At 45.4% G+C, this 17,813-nt stretch overlaps 1 protein-coding gene and 3 non-coding genes across 4 annotated transcripts; 2 read left to right on the forward strand and 2 right to left on the reverse strand.

Annotated features, from left to right (window-relative positions):
* Nucleotides 1–2,351: 2,351 nt before the first annotated feature.
* On the reverse strand, nt 2,352–2,434 carry Trnal-cag (transfer RNA leucine (anticodon CAG)). The gene has a single exon. It is a non-coding gene; the product is annotated as a tRNA-Leu (tRNA).
* Nucleotides 2,435–8,537: 6,103 nt separating this feature from the next.
* Btn1a1 (butyrophilin subfamily 1 member A1) lies at nt 8,538–14,780 on the reverse strand. The gene is made up of 7 exons (XM_051168419.1): nt 14,702–14,780; nt 13,774–14,121; nt 11,238–11,519; nt 10,322–10,471; nt 9,828–9,848; nt 9,705–9,731; nt 8,538–9,163 (listed from the first exon to the last, which is right to left on the reverse strand). The coding sequence occupies exons 1-7, from the start codon at nt 14,778–14,780 to the stop codon at nt 8,538–8,540; spliced, it is 1,533 nt and encodes a 510-aa protein (XP_051024376.1).
* Nucleotides 13,089–13,160, forward strand: Trnae-uuc (transfer RNA glutamic acid (anticodon UUC)). The gene has a single exon. It is a non-coding gene; the product is annotated as a tRNA-Glu (tRNA).
* Nucleotides 14,781–16,914: 2,134 nt separating the features above from the next.
* On the forward strand, nt 16,915–17,003 carry Trnay-gua (transfer RNA tyrosine (anticodon GUA)). Its single transcript is given in 2 exon segments — nt 16,915–16,951; nt 16,968–17,003. It is a non-coding gene; the product is annotated as a tRNA-Tyr (tRNA).
* The last annotated feature ends 810 nt before the right edge of the window (nt 17,004–17,813 follow it).

Below are 17,813 nucleotides of genomic sequence, written 5' to 3' on the forward strand. Positions count from 1 at the left end.
TCAGGGAAAGCAGATAGAAAACAAAAGTTCTGCAAGAGCTACAGCACACTGGTTATTCTAGTTTGTCAGGAATTCTTGAATGGGTGTACTCTCACAGTCTGCTTCCAGAAGTTTGTTTCTTTTACTTAAATTTTTAAACTCGTTTTTTAAAATGGTTGATTAAATCTGCTGTGGAAAGCCCTGCAGCTCCACTGACAACTATATAAAACAAGTCATAATTTATTTCAGAGCTGTGTATTGTGCTCAGAGCTTTTTGGAAAGGAGCATCTGAAAGCCTGTCCCTAAGAACATCCATAGAGTCGGTCATCTGTCACAAAGCAAGTGACACTCTGAAAAACAGAGACTTGAAGTGAAAAACAGAGACTTGAAGGAGACTTATGAATGAGGAGCATTCCCCTAAATTCTGAAGTATGAAGAAAGTGAGAAGTCTGAACAACAAAGAAGTCACTTTTCCTGTTAGCTACGTGTGTGCTCACCGAGACCAGGGAAACACTGACGCGAGACTACCAAACCCCTACTCACTTCCCAAACCCAGCTCCCAGCACTTGAAACAGGAAATTCCACTGGCCTGGCTTTATGGTTTCCGTGGAAACGGGCAGTCCTGATGTTCTGAGGGACAGCTGAGGATTGGTTACATTTCCTCGTCCCCTGTGCTGTGAGCAGAAATGACTGTGAGAAAGCAAACTCTCTGATTAACTAGTTTTTCTCTCTGCCCACAAACTCCCTTTCTCCATCTGAAGAGCAAAGACTACGCTGCCGCCTGAGTGAAGCCAAGTCGCTTGCTGTCCCCTCCTCTTACTGAACCTGCCTCCCCACCCCGCCTACTCCATGATGACTGTGGGAAATGAGCACTCAGGGTTAGGGTACCATTTTTATATGGTGGGTCAAATAAAAAGCTCAGAGGCATGGGGTGTTAAGACCACAAAAAGCTCTTCCAGGGGCGGGGGGCGGGCTACTCAACTTGGCCACTCCATCCAAACGGCCTACATTTCTATCTATGACTACAGTTTTGTTGTTTTACCTAGTTACTGCTGCCAGGAGCCAACCACGGCAGGGTAGGTCCCCTCAAGCCCTTGATATAAGCACAGCTCTTGTGCTAAAAGGACTGCAAGATAGTTTATTCTGAATAGAACATGAGTGGCCATGGATTGGAACATGAATATGAGTTACAGAACAGCAACAACAAATTTACCACAGATACCCTGGTGTGGATGCTGAGTAAACAGATTACATCAAAAGTAGGTTGGATTCCTGCCACGGATTTCAAGTGACCGGCACCTATATATAACCCTAGCACTCAGGGAGGTAGGGGCAGGTGAACTCATCCTCTTCTCTTGTATCTTTAGAGATCAGCCCAGGCCTCACCATCATCCATGTGAGCAGCAACAGTGTGATTGGTTTATTTAAAATGTCAAGTTGAGCAGCCATAGGGACTTACATAACTGAGCTCAGTAGATTGCCCTCCCTGGTGTGATGAGCCTGATCCAGCCTTGGCCTGGCTGTGGGGGATGGTGGGGTGGGAGTCTGGATTTTTAGTCCTTAGTACCTGACTGAACCATGCCACTTGCCTGCCTTGTTTTCCAGCTTACAAACATGAGGTCATGATATTTTTCAGCCTCAATAATTGTGAGCTGTGTCTTCATGATAAATCTCTTTGTGTATTTGTCTTTTTTGTATAGCGGGGGGGGGGGGGGGGGGAGAAAGAGAGAGAGAGAATTGAGATAGATAAGATAGGTAGATAGATAGATAGATTGATAGATAGATAGATAGATAGATTGATTGATTGATAGATAGATGAGAGAGAGAATAGATCAGACATACACACACACACCAGTTCTGTATTTGGGGGGGAATCTAACTAGTATAACTACATATAAAATTATGACAAACACAAAATCAGAAACCTTTAAAAAACAAAAACAAAAACATATCCGAGTGTGGTGTTGGACACCTTTAATGCCAGCACTTGGAAGGCAGAGGCAGGAGGATTGCTGTGAGTTTGAAGCCATCCTGGTCTACAGAGCAAGTCATGGACAGCCAGGGCTACATAAAGAAACCCTGTCTCAAAAAACTAAAACAAAACAAACAAACAAACAAAAAAAAACACCAATGAGATGGCCTAACCAGTGAGGGTGCAGTCATCAGTAATGGGAATGAGCCATGAATTAAAGAGTTAATATTCATCTAAATTTTTGGGTGAGCAGATAAGCAGAGACATATACTAAAATCTCTATTTTTTAAGCTATCTTGTAAGTAGGCAGTGCTTCCACAGTAGCGATAGAATAAGAAAGAAAAATGTTTATTGAAGAAAGAAGAGGAAAATTTTTCAATAGCTAAAAGAAAAAAAACTCTGTCAGGAGTGGGATTCGAACCCACGCCTCCAGGGGAGACTGCGACCTGAACGCAGCGCCTTAGACCGCTCGGCCATCCTGACTTACGGAAGGAGGTGTTGTTCAGCTCTTACTTCAACCTCACATTGATATTCGCCGCGCTCTAATTTTTATTGTTCTTGTGTTGTTTCGTGTTGTTTTGTTTTTCACTGAAGATCTTCAGTTATAAACCACCGTCGCTGTAGCTCGGTGCCTCCGGCGGCGACTACAAATAGCCCTCCTGGATGGCAGGAAGCGCAGCCTGCTCTGCCGGGTCCTGGGTGGAGCTCGCCCGCCAGTCACTCCCGGCTTTTCCACACGCACATCAAGACCAGGGGCGACATGTATCTATCTACCGGATCCCACTATACGTCAAAGGACCTCGAGCTCTAGTTGTTGACAGCTTTAGATCTAGTCAGCGGAAGAACCGCAGACAAAGTCGCTCTCGCTCCGTGGGCTTTAGGAACTCCTACCCCACTCCACCATGGTTTTAGTTTTTGAGATCTAAGAGTTTTATTATGTAGTCCAAACCGGTCTCAGCCTCCGGCGTGTTGGGGGTTGTTCTGGTGGTCAGCGTATTCGGATGCTGATTTCTGTGCCCTGAGGTCTGGTTGCAGTCGGGAGGTGGGCTTTGTCACCCACATTTGATCAGCTTGTAAACTTCGTTCCCTCAATTATCTCTGATTGGTTAACAAAGTTGCTGACAGCCAATTACTGGGCAGAAGACAGGTAGGCGGAACTTCCGTTCCTGGTCTCTGAGTCTTAGGTAAGGACCACAAGGGAAAAGAGAAAGAAGGGGCAGAGAAAGGACTTGGTGACCAAGAACTGCCGGATGGAACAGAAACAGACCAGGTAGGACCGATATGGCGAGTAACTCGGAGCACATGACTAGGAAATAGCAAGACTGTGACTAGATCGTATCTGCCCAGTTATTGAACCTGAAGCTTATTAATAGTAAATTTAGTAAGTCTCTGTGATTTATTTGACACATTTATTTGGGAGCTAGAGTGAGTAAAAAAGTTCCCAAATTATAACATCCTTTCACCGGAGCGCTAGGCTCACAGGCTTGAGTCAGTGTCTAGTCTAGAAATTGCTTTTTTTTTTTTTTTTTTTTTTTTTCCCTTTGTTGTTTTTGGACAGCTTCTAGTGTGTAAAATCAATTGATGAGACACTGCTTACTCCCTTACACTGTGAGTACAATGTCCACCTCTAGATATCCAGGTGGATGCAGAATTTGAAGTTTTGCTGCTTAAAAACAAGATTATGGTTAATAGCAATGTGTCACATTCTTGACAGCTGCTGAGAGATTTTAAAAGTTCCAACCACAAAACAGAAGTACGTGAGGTAACAGGTTTGTAACTTCATTTATCTCTTCCACAATACACATCAGAATATTTTGTACACCAGAGATATATAATTTCCTGACTTGTCAAATTTAAATAAATTTAGGGGGTATGGTCCACACTAACAGGCCCTCCACACAGTTGTGAGGCACTGTGGCCTGAGAACCATTGGGTGAAATAAAATATACATTTCTATAATTCCTAGAGAAAACCATGCAACATCTGCAAAAAGTATAGAAAATTCATAGGTAATAACTCAAAAGGACAAAAATTCTTCCTTGGCCAATTAAACCAGAATGGCTGGTAGTGTCACCTGATGATAGAATGTTTAGATTTATTATTCATAGGAACTGCTATTTTCCCTTTTTGAGACAGGATTCCTCTGTGTAGCCTTGGCTGTTCTGGATTTGTTCAGAGCCAGCCTGGGGTCATTGAAGGTTAAAAGAGTCTACTGGCTATGGAAAACTACTGATGTCCCATTCCAAAGCTGACTTCCTCCTTTCAGCCTCTGCAGATGTTTAACAGGTTAGCTGACTTCCTCCTTTCAGCTCTTGCAGAGGTTTAGCAGGTTAGCTGACTTCCTCCTTTCAGCTTCTGCAGATGTTGTTTAGCAGGTTAGCTCGGGACTTCCCGAGAGATAGTTAGCTAAGATAAGATAGAAACTGTTCCCCTGACCTGATGGTATTATATGGAGACATTCTCAGGCCCCTCCTACTGCTTAGTTCTTGCCTCCACCCCATATAAGCTTTTGCTTTTGCTTCAATAAACAGACCTTGATAGGAACGCTACTTGGTCCTGCCTTTTTCTTTCTCATCTCATCATTTCAGGTATGGCTCCCCTTGTGACCCCGTAATTACTGGTCCTGCTGGACGGGACATGGATTCACTTTGTACCACCTGCCTCTGCCTCCTGAGTGCTGGGATTAAAGGCATGTGCCACCTCACCAGCCCATGACAGGAATTCTTTATGTCATCCCAGCTGTCCTGGAGCAGATGACTGGTTTAAAGGGGCCCTTGTTACCAGCAGGAACTCCATATGCATCCAGATGTGAGAGCAGGCTTTCAGGGCTAAGCTTTACCGAAAGCCTGAATCTTTTAAGAGTGAGGGTGGGAAAAAAAAAAAAAAAGTGAGGGTGTAGCCACATTCGTAACAGTATTCAAGACTGCATGGGACAGGGCTGTGGTCCAAATTATGCTTTAGTTTCATGCAACTCAGGCTGGAGTTAAACTACACCAGTAGGTGAGGGTGATGTTGAACTCTTGGTGCTTCAGCCTCTACCTTCCAAGTGCTGGAATTAAAGATGTCTGCCACCACACCTGTCTTTGCATCCTTTTGTTTTGTTTTCAAGACAGGGTTTCTCTGTGTAGCCTTGGCTGTCCTGGACTCGCTTGTTAAACCAGGTTATCCTCAAACTCATAGAATTTGGACTATGTTTCCTGTGGATTTCTACTAGTAAAATACCTGAACATGAACACAAATGAACGCACATATTTATTTATTGAGATAGGGTATTGCTATATAGCCTAGGCTGGCCTTGAACTGACCAGTAGTGGAGTCTAGGCTGGCTTCAAATTTGTGATAGTTCTCATGCCTCTGTCTCCTGAGTCCTGGGAAATATAGCCATGTGCCACCACACTTAAAATTCTTTTAAAGCAAAGACAAATTATACTGTACTCGGATTATAGGATATAAGACAAACCGCATAGGGTGGCTAGTGTTTAAAGAGAAAAGAGGACACTGGGCCTGTGGACTTCTGAGGTGATGGAGGAAAGAGCCTGCAGTGGTTTCAATATGTCCCCCAATTTTCATGTGTTTGGAGACTTAATTGCCAAAGTCATGTGGGGGTGTGTGTGCTAGGATGGAACACAGGCAGGCAAGAAGTCAGCCATGGAGCTGTGCCCTCTTGGCACGTCCACTGAAGTGATGTTTGCTGAAGACCACATCAACAGGGGAAACTGAGGCAGGGCACCGATACGCGGCTAGTTGGTCACCCAATAGACTTTCTGAGGGCAACTTTCCAGGCTGGAACTGACTGCTACCGACAGCAGCTTCTACTGATAGCAGCAAGCCAAGGGGTCAGAATTGCTGGTGGCAGGCCAGTGCTGATGGCTTCCTGGTATGGGCTTTTATAGTATCAGGGGCTAGGGTTATTGGCTTCTAGTGGGGGTTTCCACTTTAATTGTGGCAAGTGTCTAAAAAGGAAAGGAAAGATGGAGAGAAAAATACTACACACACATACACACACATGCACTCCAGACTCCATCAGGTAGTTTCCAACATGTTTCTTCTTTCAAGATTCTCTTACTTTATATATATATTACATACATACATACATACATACATACATACACACACACATACATATTGGGTGCATGGAAACAGATTCCACAACTTTATTTTTTCTCCCACTGCTTATATATCCCAACAAGATCTTTCAGGCAGTACAAAAATCACAATGTGGCTATATTCTTTCTTTCTTTCTTTTAGCAAATGATCATAAAGAAACAATATGCTTTTCCAATACCCTTTGTGAGAAACATTTTACCATTACAGGTAGATAAAAACATTATTTCAAAAAACCCACATACATTTGTAACTAAGCAACTAAGCTAATACATTAACAAAATGTGAGCAAGCAAGGTAATTTCTTGGCCAGCTTTTCTTTACTAGCAGGCTGCAATTTACCATTACAAAGAAAGAACCAATTATCTTAAAATGTAAGTTGGGTGTGATGGCACATGCCTTTAATCCCAGCAGCCTCAGGGAGACAGAGGCAGGCAGATTCAAGGACAGCCTAAGGACAGCCAAGGCTACATGGAGAAACCCTGTCTTGAAATCCTCCCCAAAAGAAATCTTAGTCTTGAAAGAATCACAAACCTAAACTTTTATATAAAAAACAATCAGCCATTTCTACTTTCAGTCTTTAAGGTATGCATCTACTCATTAATATTTTTTATTAAATTATCTCAAGAAGCTGAGGATAAAAACAGATAGAAGGAAGCTGGGTGGTGGTGGTGCACACCTTTAATCCCAGCACTAGCAAGGCAGAGGCAAGTGGATTGATGTGAGTTCAAGGCCAGCGTGGTCTACAACGTGAATCCAGGACAGCCAAGCCTACACAGAGAAACCCTGTCTCGAAAAACCAAACCAAACCAAACCAAAACAACAACAACAACAACAACAACAAAAAGAAACCAGGTATAAGGAGGAAGTTAATTGTCTTCTCAGTCACCAGCCCAGCTCAAGTCACATCGGCCAGTGCTACTCTGAGCTATTGTTCTTGCTAGCCAACCTCAAAATAAATTTACTATTTATTAAGTGTACTTTTCTTAACTTCATATTGTTCTCTAAGATTTTCTACATCAGAGCCACTAGCAAGAACATCTTTACCTAACTTTGCTAAACAATCTGTTTTTCCAAATTCTTTCTAAGGGTGGTGGTCATTGCTAGCAATCGACGTCTCTAAGGCCTTTCTCAGGGTGGTGGTTGAATCATCCATCTGCTCCAGCAGCAATTTTTGAAAAAGATTAGGCTCTATTACTGTAAGTGCCAGTGACACTGCCCAGCAAGGGGCTGGAAGCCCCCTTAGTTTTCACACGACCCTTATATTATGAAGGATGTGGTGAGCACAGGGCAACACGCAGAGCAATGTTCCCTAACAGCATGAGGTCCTCAGGACTTGTTGCTCTGCCTCCTCGAGGCACACCACTGTGGTTGTGCTAACAGTTGGGCCGCATTCTATGAGTTCTAGAGCCATTGTGCGGTTCCTCTTGCACAGCCCCTGCCAGATGTTGGTGATAACTCACCAACAAAGTTACCTTAGTAGGAATAGAGATGAAGTTACCCTTGGAACAAGGCTGAGAGCAGGAAGCTGTCAGCACAGGAGCCTTTGGGAAGGTGGTTTGATGCTCATGAGTAGCTCTCATGCCTGGGGGCTCTGGTAAATCTCTCCTGAAGCGTGGGCCTGGGACCATGTAGATCGGCACTGCTGTGGCAGGCAGTGCGTTCCCAGGCAGCTTTTGTTTCTGTTTCACTTTAATCCAGTCCCTCTTATTGGGATAAAGAAAGTTCAGAGGCCGCCTGCAGCAATCAAAGATATAGATTTATTTGGCAAAGTCCACGAGGATGCCCATTCAAATAGCTGGAAAAATACCATAAAAGTGGAAGAGCTTGGATACACACACCGGCCATTGTACAAAACAAGTCTCATACAAACACTGGTCACTGGAGCAGACACAAATAGAAGCAAGCTGTCCCGCTGGGTTGAATATTATGGATGAAACATTGAGGACCCTAAGGCAAAGCGGAATGCAGGGTGGCTCGGTAGGCTATGTTGAGCAATGGCACGGTGTGGGAAAGGATGGCGGTGGAAGGAAACTGAAGGTACCTAAGAGGTGGTTAACCACTGCAGTGAGGGCCAAGGGAGCACAGCAGTTGAGACTGATAAAACAACAATGCTCCCTAAGCACGAGAAAGCAAAACTGGAGCATGTGCTAGGCATGCTGCCTCAAGTGATTGTACCAAGCCCTCCAATGTAGGCGGTGGCCTAAAGGGATGTGAGCACTGTAAATGGTTTAAGAATCACCTGTCTATCTCCTCAGGATTAGTATAGAAACATATTAGGAAGGCTGTCCTTCCTGCCTTCTCTGGCAGCAACATACCCGCCTTTGCAAGATGAATTCATCACCACTCAGTAGGAAGAAATGGGACTGAAGGAAGCTGGCAGCTGAAGTTTGGGCCATGGAGGAGCAGTCAAAGGAAGGGGGAATCGTGGAGCTGGGATAGTCATTAAGATGCCACTTGGCTAGGTGAGGATGGTATCAGTTTACAGTGGAGGGTGTGTGTCTCCTGAAGAAGAGCCTTCCCCCAGCGGGGACGAGGGAACGCTGTCCTGGCTATTAGCAATGACTGTGATTTCCCTAGGCCCACTGGCAGCTGGACAGATGCTTAGGGGCTTTTTACCACAAGACCACAGGCAAAAGAAGGGACGGAGGGGGCCAGAGAAAGAGACAGTAGGGAAAGTATAGATCAGAGATCCGTCACTCATGTTGTAGAAGGAAATGCCTCCTGATTCATAGTCCAGAAAAACGCCAACCCGACGAGGGGGCCCCGCTAACTGGAGAGGGGTCCGGAGCGGAGTGAGGGCCCAGTATCCATTTCCATATAGCTCCACGGCCCAGAACCCATTATCAGGAGTCATGGGATCGAAGCCTTTCTTCACCACGTTCTCCCTACAAACACCAACGGCCCAGTCGGTTCTATCTCCCACCTCCACCTCCCAGTAATGTCTCCCTGAAGTGAAGGTCTCACGGCCTAACACGCAGGGCCAGGAGTCAAACCGCTCTGGTATATCAGGCAGGATCTGACGCGAGTCTTCCAGGCGAACTGATTTTGAATCCTCATAGAGAAAGAGGTGGGGGTGAGCTGTGTCTGGATCCAGAGTCACGTCAACTGGAGGCAGAGAGAGGCCACGTCAGCCTATCTTATCAGGGATGCTTCCCAGAGACTAAGAGCATACTTGTAGGAGATGATAGAGCTGGCTGGCCACTCACTAACAGACTTTCTCTCTAGCCCCATCACTTGCTGGCTGCTACAGAATGATGTAAGGGCACTGGCTGTTCTTCCAAAGGTCCTGAGTTCAATTCCCAGCAACCACATGGTGGCTCACAACAATCTACAGTGAGATCTGGTGCCCTCTTCTTGTGTGCAAGTGTACTTGCAGGCAGAACATTGTATACATAATAATTAATTAATTAATTTTTAAAAACTGCCTAGCTATTGGGATACTGTCTAAGGAGCTTTTTCTGCTAGTTATCCTCCGTGGTTCTTTGGATGCCTAACAGAAAGTGCTGAAGCCATTCACGTCACCTTCCCCCTTTCTATCCTATCACTAAAGAGGGCGTTTGAGTGTTTGAGTGTTCGAGCCTCACGCGTTTCTGACTCCCAGGGTAGGGCTTTGGAGGTAGGCAGTGAGGCCTTCAGAACCACTGACCTTCATGCAGGTCAGTCTTTCTGCATCCTGCAATGTAAAGAGAGAAAGAGAGACTGTCAGTAGTGGGCTAACAGATAGGAAGGAGAAAAATCTTGTGGGTCAAAAAACAAGAAGACAACTTACTGAGTTCTTCCAGAAGTCTCTCTGGAAAACAAACAAAATGATTTCAGTGGCTTTTTAATAACAGGAAAGGGGAAAGCCAGACTGAGAAACACATAAAGAGACACTGTTTAATCCATGGTGCCCTGGCAGCAGAAACGCTGCTGGCAAAGCGGGAACAGAAATGGTGCCAGCGAAACAACAGAATATTTCTAAGAAATCATCTGGAAGTTCCTCTTGGTTTAGGACTAGATCCTAATAATAAGATTCTTCCTGGAAAACACAGTTAGAATTGGCCAGAGGGCCTGAAACTGGACCGTGAGAGAACATCAGACATAAAATGACAATTAGAGCTGATTCTTGACTCTGCCTATGTCACATCCAATTATCTTCACATTAGGTATCTGTGATTTTTAGAAGGCTTATAATCCCTTCCTCCTGAAAGTCATCTGAACAGGCCTGAGTCCAACCTTCTCTGGAAGCTGTGACAAGAAATCCACGTGGGTGCTGTGACTTACCTTTAGAGCCAAACTTATCCTTCCGTTCTCTGGATCTTTCCTTGTACAGTTTCCAAGTGAAAAATATGGACCCGATGGTGAGAAGCCCTAAGGCTAGCACGGTGACAGCCACAGCTACTATCCAGGGAGTTAGTCTTGGCACGAAGGGAGCTAAAACAAAACAAAACAAGAAGAAAGACAATGATTAGGGAAACTGAATAATTTCAACAGCTTCTCTCCTGGTACCAAAGGAGGAGGATACAGACAGGGATGCTCTTGACAACCTCCCACCTTCCTCAGCAGGAATTGCTCCTTCGTGGTAAGCTTTTCATAAAGATGTGAAGCCTGGCCTGGTGGCGCACGCCTTTAATCTCAGCACTCAGGAGGCAGACAGAGGCAGGTGGATCGCTGTGAGTTCGAGGCCAGCCTGGTCTACAAAGCGAGTCCAGGATAGTCAAGGCTACACAGAGAAACCCTGTCTCAAAAAACTAAAAAAAAAAAAAAAGAAAAGAAAAGAAAAAGAAGATTTTGACCCTGGGCCAAAGAGAGAACTGAAGAATTATGTGAAATAAAATTCTGGTGGGTCATTTGGGGCTACATGAACCCCTTGTTGATAACTCTCAGTGAGGGGGTATAGAAGGAAGAGGAAGGTAACCACACACAGTACAGAATGGGGCTCATTGGCCAACAAACAAGGAACAATTCCTGCTAAAGCAGAGGGGACAGATGAGAAGGCTTGCTTCCTAGAGGAGCTTGGCACCCTATATGGAGCTCCAGTGTGGAGTGAGGGAGGGAGGGGAGGTTCAGGGAGGGCACAGTCAAGTCAGAGAAACAATTTAGTCTCCCTGTTTATTGAGGAAGAAGGGGTCCAGTCAGGAGGGTCCCCAGGGACAAAGCTTTTCTGTCATCGTGAGAACCCAGCACTAGTTCCGCTGACCTGGTATGAAGATCTCTTCTACCTTCTCCTGCCCAAGGAGGGTGTTCTGGATGCAGCAGGACACGTTCTTTACGAAGCTGTCTCTGATTGTTATGGAAGCCGCCACAGTGAACAGGCCTTCCTCATCACGCCTCTTGGACTCTGATGTGGATGGTAACATGTCTCCGCTGGCCATCCTCCACTGCACCTGAGGCTCCGGGTACCACCCTGACGAGGTGCACTCCAGCTCCCTCTCTCCGTTCTCTTGAACGTTCACGCTGATGTGAGGATCAGAGCCCACAGCTATGGAGAGAAGCTGCCCTTAATCTTTCAGTGGATACTTTCCTGGGAGCCTGAGAGTCTTAGTCCGAAAAAGACACAGAGGAGGCAAAAGTGGACTGGGGGGTGGGGTGGGTGGGTGGGTGTGAAGACTGAAGGATCAATAAAAATAATTTCCTATACCTTATCAGAGATGGATGATGCCTTACTGGGATCATGCCCGTCAACATAAGCAAAAGTCCAATAGGTAGACACGGAGATAGATGCTTGTCCAGCCACGAGGAACAGCAAGAGCAATGGGCTGAAAGGTGGCTTAGGAACTCCAGAGTCAAGAAAGAGCTCTGTGGTTAGACTTGCATGAGACATTTGGAGGTCGAGACAACTAAGCTTAAATTATTTTAGGATGAATGGAAAAACATTCTCCTTTTACACAGGGTCTCATGTAGCCCAGACCGGCCTCAAACTCATTATGCAGCAGAAGGTGACCTTGAACTTCTGATCCTCTTTCCTCTAGCTCCCAAGTGCTGGCTTACAGACATGTACCACCACAGCATTTGCAATACAGTGCTGGAGATCCCACCCTGGGCTTTGTGCATGCTAAGCAAGCACTCCTCCAACTAAGCCACGCCTCTCCTTCCCAAAAAATATATTCTTTTTCTTTCTTTCTTTTTCTTTTCTTTTTTAAGAAAATATTCTTGAGAGCAGAGTTTGGAGGTTTTTTGGTTTTTGTTTTATTGGTGTTTGTAGATGATAATTTAACTTTCCTTTACTGAGGATGCTGACTCAAGAACTTTTTATATACATTTATTTATTTATTTATTTATTTTTATTTATGGTCTTTTGAGACAGGGTTTCTCTGTGTAGCCTTGGCTGTCCTGGACTCACTTTGTGGACCAGGCTGGCTTTAAACTCACAGAGATCTGCCTGCTTCTGCCTCCGTGAGTGCTGGGATTACAGGTGTGGGCCATGGTGCCCAGATTGTTTTTGTTTGGTTGTTTAATACAGGGCTTCTCTCTGCCCTGAAACTTGGTCTGTAGACCAGGTTCGCCTTGAACTTGAAGATTGGCCGGCTTCTACCTCCCAAGGGCTGGGTAGGATTAAAGGAAGGCACTACCAACTCCCAACTCCAGGCTAGAAACAGTTTAATGTCATCAAATATTTAGGTGGGTTTTTCTGTTACTTTAGGCTGCTTTTATGTTGCCACCCTGTCCTGGAACTCAAGTGGTTCCAAGTACTCAAGGTTGATTTTGAGCTGGTAGCTCTTCTGCCCCCATCTCCCAGTTGATTGATTGAATTACAGGTTGTCAGTTCACCCAGCTGAAACATAACAAGCACACTTACATGTGTAATCAACTTCTAAGCTGCCTTTCCCTAAAAATAACAGGAGAGCTACATTTGGTACATTAAATATGGGAAAACATGACAACGTATTTTTGGAGGCTAGAGGGTAGAGTTAAGTTGATAGAGTGCTTATCTGCTGTGCATATAGATTCCGATTTCCTTTCCTTTTGTCCCACCAAAAGAGCAAGTGTGGCGTACACCTGTAATCCTGTACTTGGGAGGAGGAGGCAAAAGCGGAATGGGAGCAGCAGTTCCCACATGGTCTAGCGGTTAGGATTCCTGGTTTTCACCCAGGCGGCCCGGGTTCGACTCCCGGTGTGGGAAGTTTACTCTTTTGAGCTGCCTGATGCCTCTCGCACTTGAGAAAGGCTTTAAACGGGTTCCTAAACATTTGAGACGGAGGTACAGAAGCTCCAGTCTCAACAACAGTAAGTTAAATAACAATAAATCAAGAAAGGCAATATACACGAAAGTATTATAATGCCTTACCATTGGCAAAGTAATTTTCACTTTTTTTTTTTTTTCAAATTCTCGCTGGATATAGCTTTCTGGTTTCCCAGGGGGAAAAATGGAGTGGAAAGTTTGCTTGAGTAGGATCACTAGCAAGGGAAGTCAGCTCAGTGTATTCTTTCCTTATTACCTCAGAGAGGAAGAAGAGGGAGAGAGTATGAGTAATATGGGGGGGGGGGACCTTTTGGAGGTGAATTAAGAACTCCAGCAACGGACCACACTCCGTTAGGGTGTCAGTCCTTAGACTTCACGAAGCTGCTCAGAGCATCTGACATGCTCGCCATAGCCTTGCATAAACGTGAAAACACACACAACTTATACCAATTCTGGGAACTGATCCGGTGACTTGGAGGATGAACCCGGTGGTTCCTAAAGTGAGCGTCTGGACACGGAGTGAGGAGGCGATGCAGGTCCCCTGTGTACCCACCAGACACTGTGAGATGCGCAGCGCCCTCCTCGGAGTCGTCCTTGTCTTTGAAAAGGCACCGGTACTCGCCTTGGTCCGAGACTCTGACATCTAGTATCCGCAGAGTAGCGCGGCCGTCCCGGAGCCCGTCGGTCACCAGGGTCGCCCTCCCGCGGTACTCAGCCATCTGCTGGCCCTCCTGCTCCTGGCCAGCCCGGTACAGAAGCACCGCTGGCGACCTCCTCGCTCGAAACCACCGCAGCTCCATGTGCTCCGCGCTCGCGTTTGGGGAGAAGTGACAAGTCAGCTCGGCATCTGAGCCGACTATAGCCAGCACTGGCTCCTGAGGTGCGACCACATCGAAGGGAGCTGCCAGAAAACAAACAAACAAACAAACAACAACAAAAAACAACAACAACAACAACAAAAACCCCACAAGGTCAGATAGGACGGTGGGATGGATGGAGGACCCACGGACAAGGCTTCTTGTAAAGTAAGGATCTCAGCTGTCTACTATTCCTTTTTGTTGGTTTGCTTATTGTTCAAACTGGATCTCATAAACCCCAGGGTGGCCTCCAGCTCACTATATGGCCTAAGCTCCTTGGTCCTCTCGCCCTCAACTCTCAAGTGTTAACAACCACAGGTGCGCACCACCACCACACCCAACATTCCAATTCCTTTGATTTAAAGGGAAACAACTAGGGTCTCCCTATGTAGCCCTGGCTGGTCCTGATGATCTTTATGCAGCCGAGGCTGGTCTTGGACTCAGAAAGATCCTCCTCTGCCCTTTTAGTGCAGGGACTGCAGGTGTGCACTACCACCTGTATTTGATTTCCTTTGAACTCACTGGATTCTGGTGGAGGTCTGCACCAGGAGCCAAACTGGGTCACAAATATTTATCGGGACCTTTCAACCTTGCAAGAGAGAGAGGGCTAGAGCAGAGACATACCTGAATCCAGCACAGGCAGTTGCAGGACGGTGAGGGTGAGCAGCCAAACCAAGAGGCAGGAGTTGAGGGCAACTGGCATCTCTGACCTTGCTGGGGGCAACAGGTTCCTGATGGAGTCTGCCAGAAGCTTCAGGCTGGGAGAGAAATGGTCAGGGTAACCATGGGCTCTCTGCAAGCACCCTGCTCTCCGCCAGCGTCTTCCAACGTGGAGGGCTCTATATTTCCCCTGCAGGGTAATTTTCCATCCACGTTACAACAGCGTCTACCCACTCTCTCTCTTCTCTGGCCAGACATGCACAAAACAGCAAGCTCAGCCCTACAACCCTCAATTGTTTCCAGAAGGGAGCTGCAAGGCACAGTTGTAGATAATGAAGAGATCTCGGAATCTCTGCATTTACGACAGTAAAGCAAAATCATATTGAGTAGAATATTTTGTTATTCGTGTTTAGACATGATGATAAGGATAAAGCCGTAAAGATAAGATGAAATGAAATGGAGAGAGAAAAAGATGGGAGGTGGTGTTTTACACCTGTAAGCCCAGCGCTCGGGAGGCAGTTACACACATACAACCTTGCGGAGTCTAGAGAAGGGGAGGCAGAGCTGAAGAGCTTGAGGAACAGAAAGCCTGGTAACAGAGGAGAAGCTGGCCAGAGAGAGTTGTGCTATTCTGTTGCACGCGGAGCTGAGAGTGAAGCACCTACCGACTTCAATGGCCACGGAAGAAAAAGGAGCCAGAGCCACAGGGACCAAGAGAAAAAATCTCTTTGTAGCCCCAGGACCAAAGTTAGAGCCAAAAAAAAAAGGAAGGAGGCTGTGTGTTTTTAGGGAAGCCTGCCCCCAGGTGGCCAAGTGTCTTTACTTGGGCGTGGGCGTTGGGGTGGGGGAGCTTTTTATTTTTAAGAGGACAGGGTTTCTCAGTTACACAGAGCTCTGGCTGTCCTGGACTGTCATTGTAGATCCGGCTGGCCTCGAACTCACAGATATCCTTCTGCCTCTGCCTCCCTGAGGCTTACATTAAAGGTTGGTGGAGAAGCTTTTCAAAGTGTGGAATTCTTTATCCTTTGCTAGGAGACGGACATGCGCATAATGCTAATATGTGAACAAAGAGCTGGTTGAACATAGGGATTGGGAACAAAAGGAAAGGTGGCTTGGATAATTGAAATGAAACGTGAGGTCGGTAGGCCATTGATGTACCTTTGTAGCTTCAGGTCTTTTAGCCCATGTGAATTCAGGAGTCGCGAGGGTCATTGTAAGTTTAAGGCCGGCCTGGGCTACATAGCAAGATCCAGGCTTGCAAGAGGTGTATACAGAGGACAAAACAAAGTGAGCTGTTTTTGTCTGTTTGTTTGCTTTTTGTTTTTTGTTTTGTTTCTTTGGGGGGGGGGGCATTGTTTTGTTTTTTAGAAAAAATATTGATGTTATCAATACTTTGTTTGGATTCTGCTGAGGAAGGAGCCACCTGGAAGTGTAATTGAAAAGCCGAACAGGCGAGAGACTAGGCGCCCAGGGAGTAAATTTATCACCACACCTGCAAATAATTAAAGGGTTGAGCCCACAATGCCTTCTGCTCTCCATCGCTGACCTTTTCCACAAGACACTGTCAGGAGTTGTTGTGTGGGTGGCAGGATTCCACTGACCACAGCTCACAAGGACCTTGAGCTTCCACCTGCGAGGTCACTCATGAGATCAGCAATTTCTTATTTGGTTTTGAATGTCCTTTTTTTTTTTTTTTTTTTTTTTTTTTTTTTAACAGAACAATAGGAAAAATAAACAAAAACAATTTTATAGATGAAATCACCATGTATCCATCAATCAATGATATCTGACATACATTGTTCTGGTATTTATTTTATATCTATGTACATCGTAAACACAATCTGTAAGTTTTCCTGCATAAGTCAAAACAAGGCTAATAAGTATATATTTGCCAAGATGTGGGATATTTAGTCTTTTCCTAGTATAAATAATGCAATTGGCATTTGGTAGAGGACCCACCTAGCATTCATGAAGCTTTGAGTTTTTTTTTTTTTTTTTTTTTTTTTTTAAAGCTTTGAGTTTTATCTTATCCCACCACTGCTTAAAATCAGGTGTGGTGGCTGCAGCTCATAGCGGGAATCCTGTGGAAGTCAGAGACTCAGAAACATAAAGCCATTTTCAAAGTTAAAACCTGAACCCAGTCTACTTATGCCCTTGTTAGAAACGCCTAGTGTGATCCTTCGATAGCTCAGTTGGTAGAGCGGAGGACTGTAGAGAGACTGCTTTGGACATCCTTAGGTCGCTGGTTCGAATCCGGCTCGAAGGACACCTGTTTTGTGTTCAGGTTCCCAGAACACGGAGAGACTGCATAGCGAACAGTCATTAATCGCAAGGATTAAAACATGGTGGAACAAACTTTTAAAGAAATGCATTGTGGTGGCGCACACCTTTAATCCTATCCTGGTCTACAGAGTGAGTTATGAGACAGCCAAGGCTGCACAGAGAAACCTTGTCTCGAGAAAAAGAAAGAAGCAAAGAAGGAAGGGAGGGAGGGAGAGACAGAGAAACAGAGAGGGGGGAAGAATCACTATAAGACAGGCATACTAGTACATGCTTTTAATCCTAGCACTTGAGAGGCCGAGGCAAGAAGATCTCTGTAGTTTGAGGCCAGCCTGGCCTACAAATCAAGTTTCATGACAGAGCTACACAGTTAGAGCCTGACTGTAAAAACAAAGTAGAAAGAAGAAGGAGGAGGAAAAGAATAGAAAGAATAGAAAGAAGTAGTAGGCAAAGGCAGAAGACGAACAAGCAAATAGAAAATTCACCTTATCTTTGTTCATAAATATAACTTCTTAATATGCTGTTTGATATAATCCCATAAATAGAGACATTGAGTTAAAGGGCATAAACATGTTATCAGTGACCCTTCCTGCAATATTATTATTATTGTTGTTGTTGTTGTTTTTCAAGACAGGGTTTCTCTGTGTAGCCTTGGCTGTCCTGGACTCACTTTGTAGATCTGGCTGACCTCGAACTCACAGCCATCTGCCTGCCTCTGCCTCCCTGAGTGCTGATATTACACGCATGCGCCACCACCGCCCAGCTCCTTCCTGCAATATTAAAAGGATCACAGAAT

This window comes from Acomys russatus, chromosome 3 (assembly GCF_903995435.1).
Source record: "Acomys russatus chromosome 3, mAcoRus1.1, whole genome shotgun sequence".
Lineage (NCBI taxonomy): Eukaryota > Metazoa > Chordata > Mammalia > Rodentia > Muridae > Acomys > Acomys russatus.

Bases quoted from the DNA above. Each gene is read 5' to 3' on its own strand.
- Btn1a1 (XM_051168419.1), bottom strand. From the start codon at position 14,780: ATGCCAGTTGCCCTCAACTCCTGCCTCTTGGTTTGGCTGCTCACCCTC. The intron at 9,849-10,321 runs GTAAGTCACAGC...TTTGTTTTCCAG, and splicing joins GGATAAGTTTGGCTCTAAAG to AGAGACTTCTGGAAGAACTC. The intron at 9,164-9,704 runs GTCAGTGGTTCT...CTCTGCCTCCAG, and splicing joins AAAGACTGACCTGCATGAAG to TTGACGTGACTCTGGATCCA.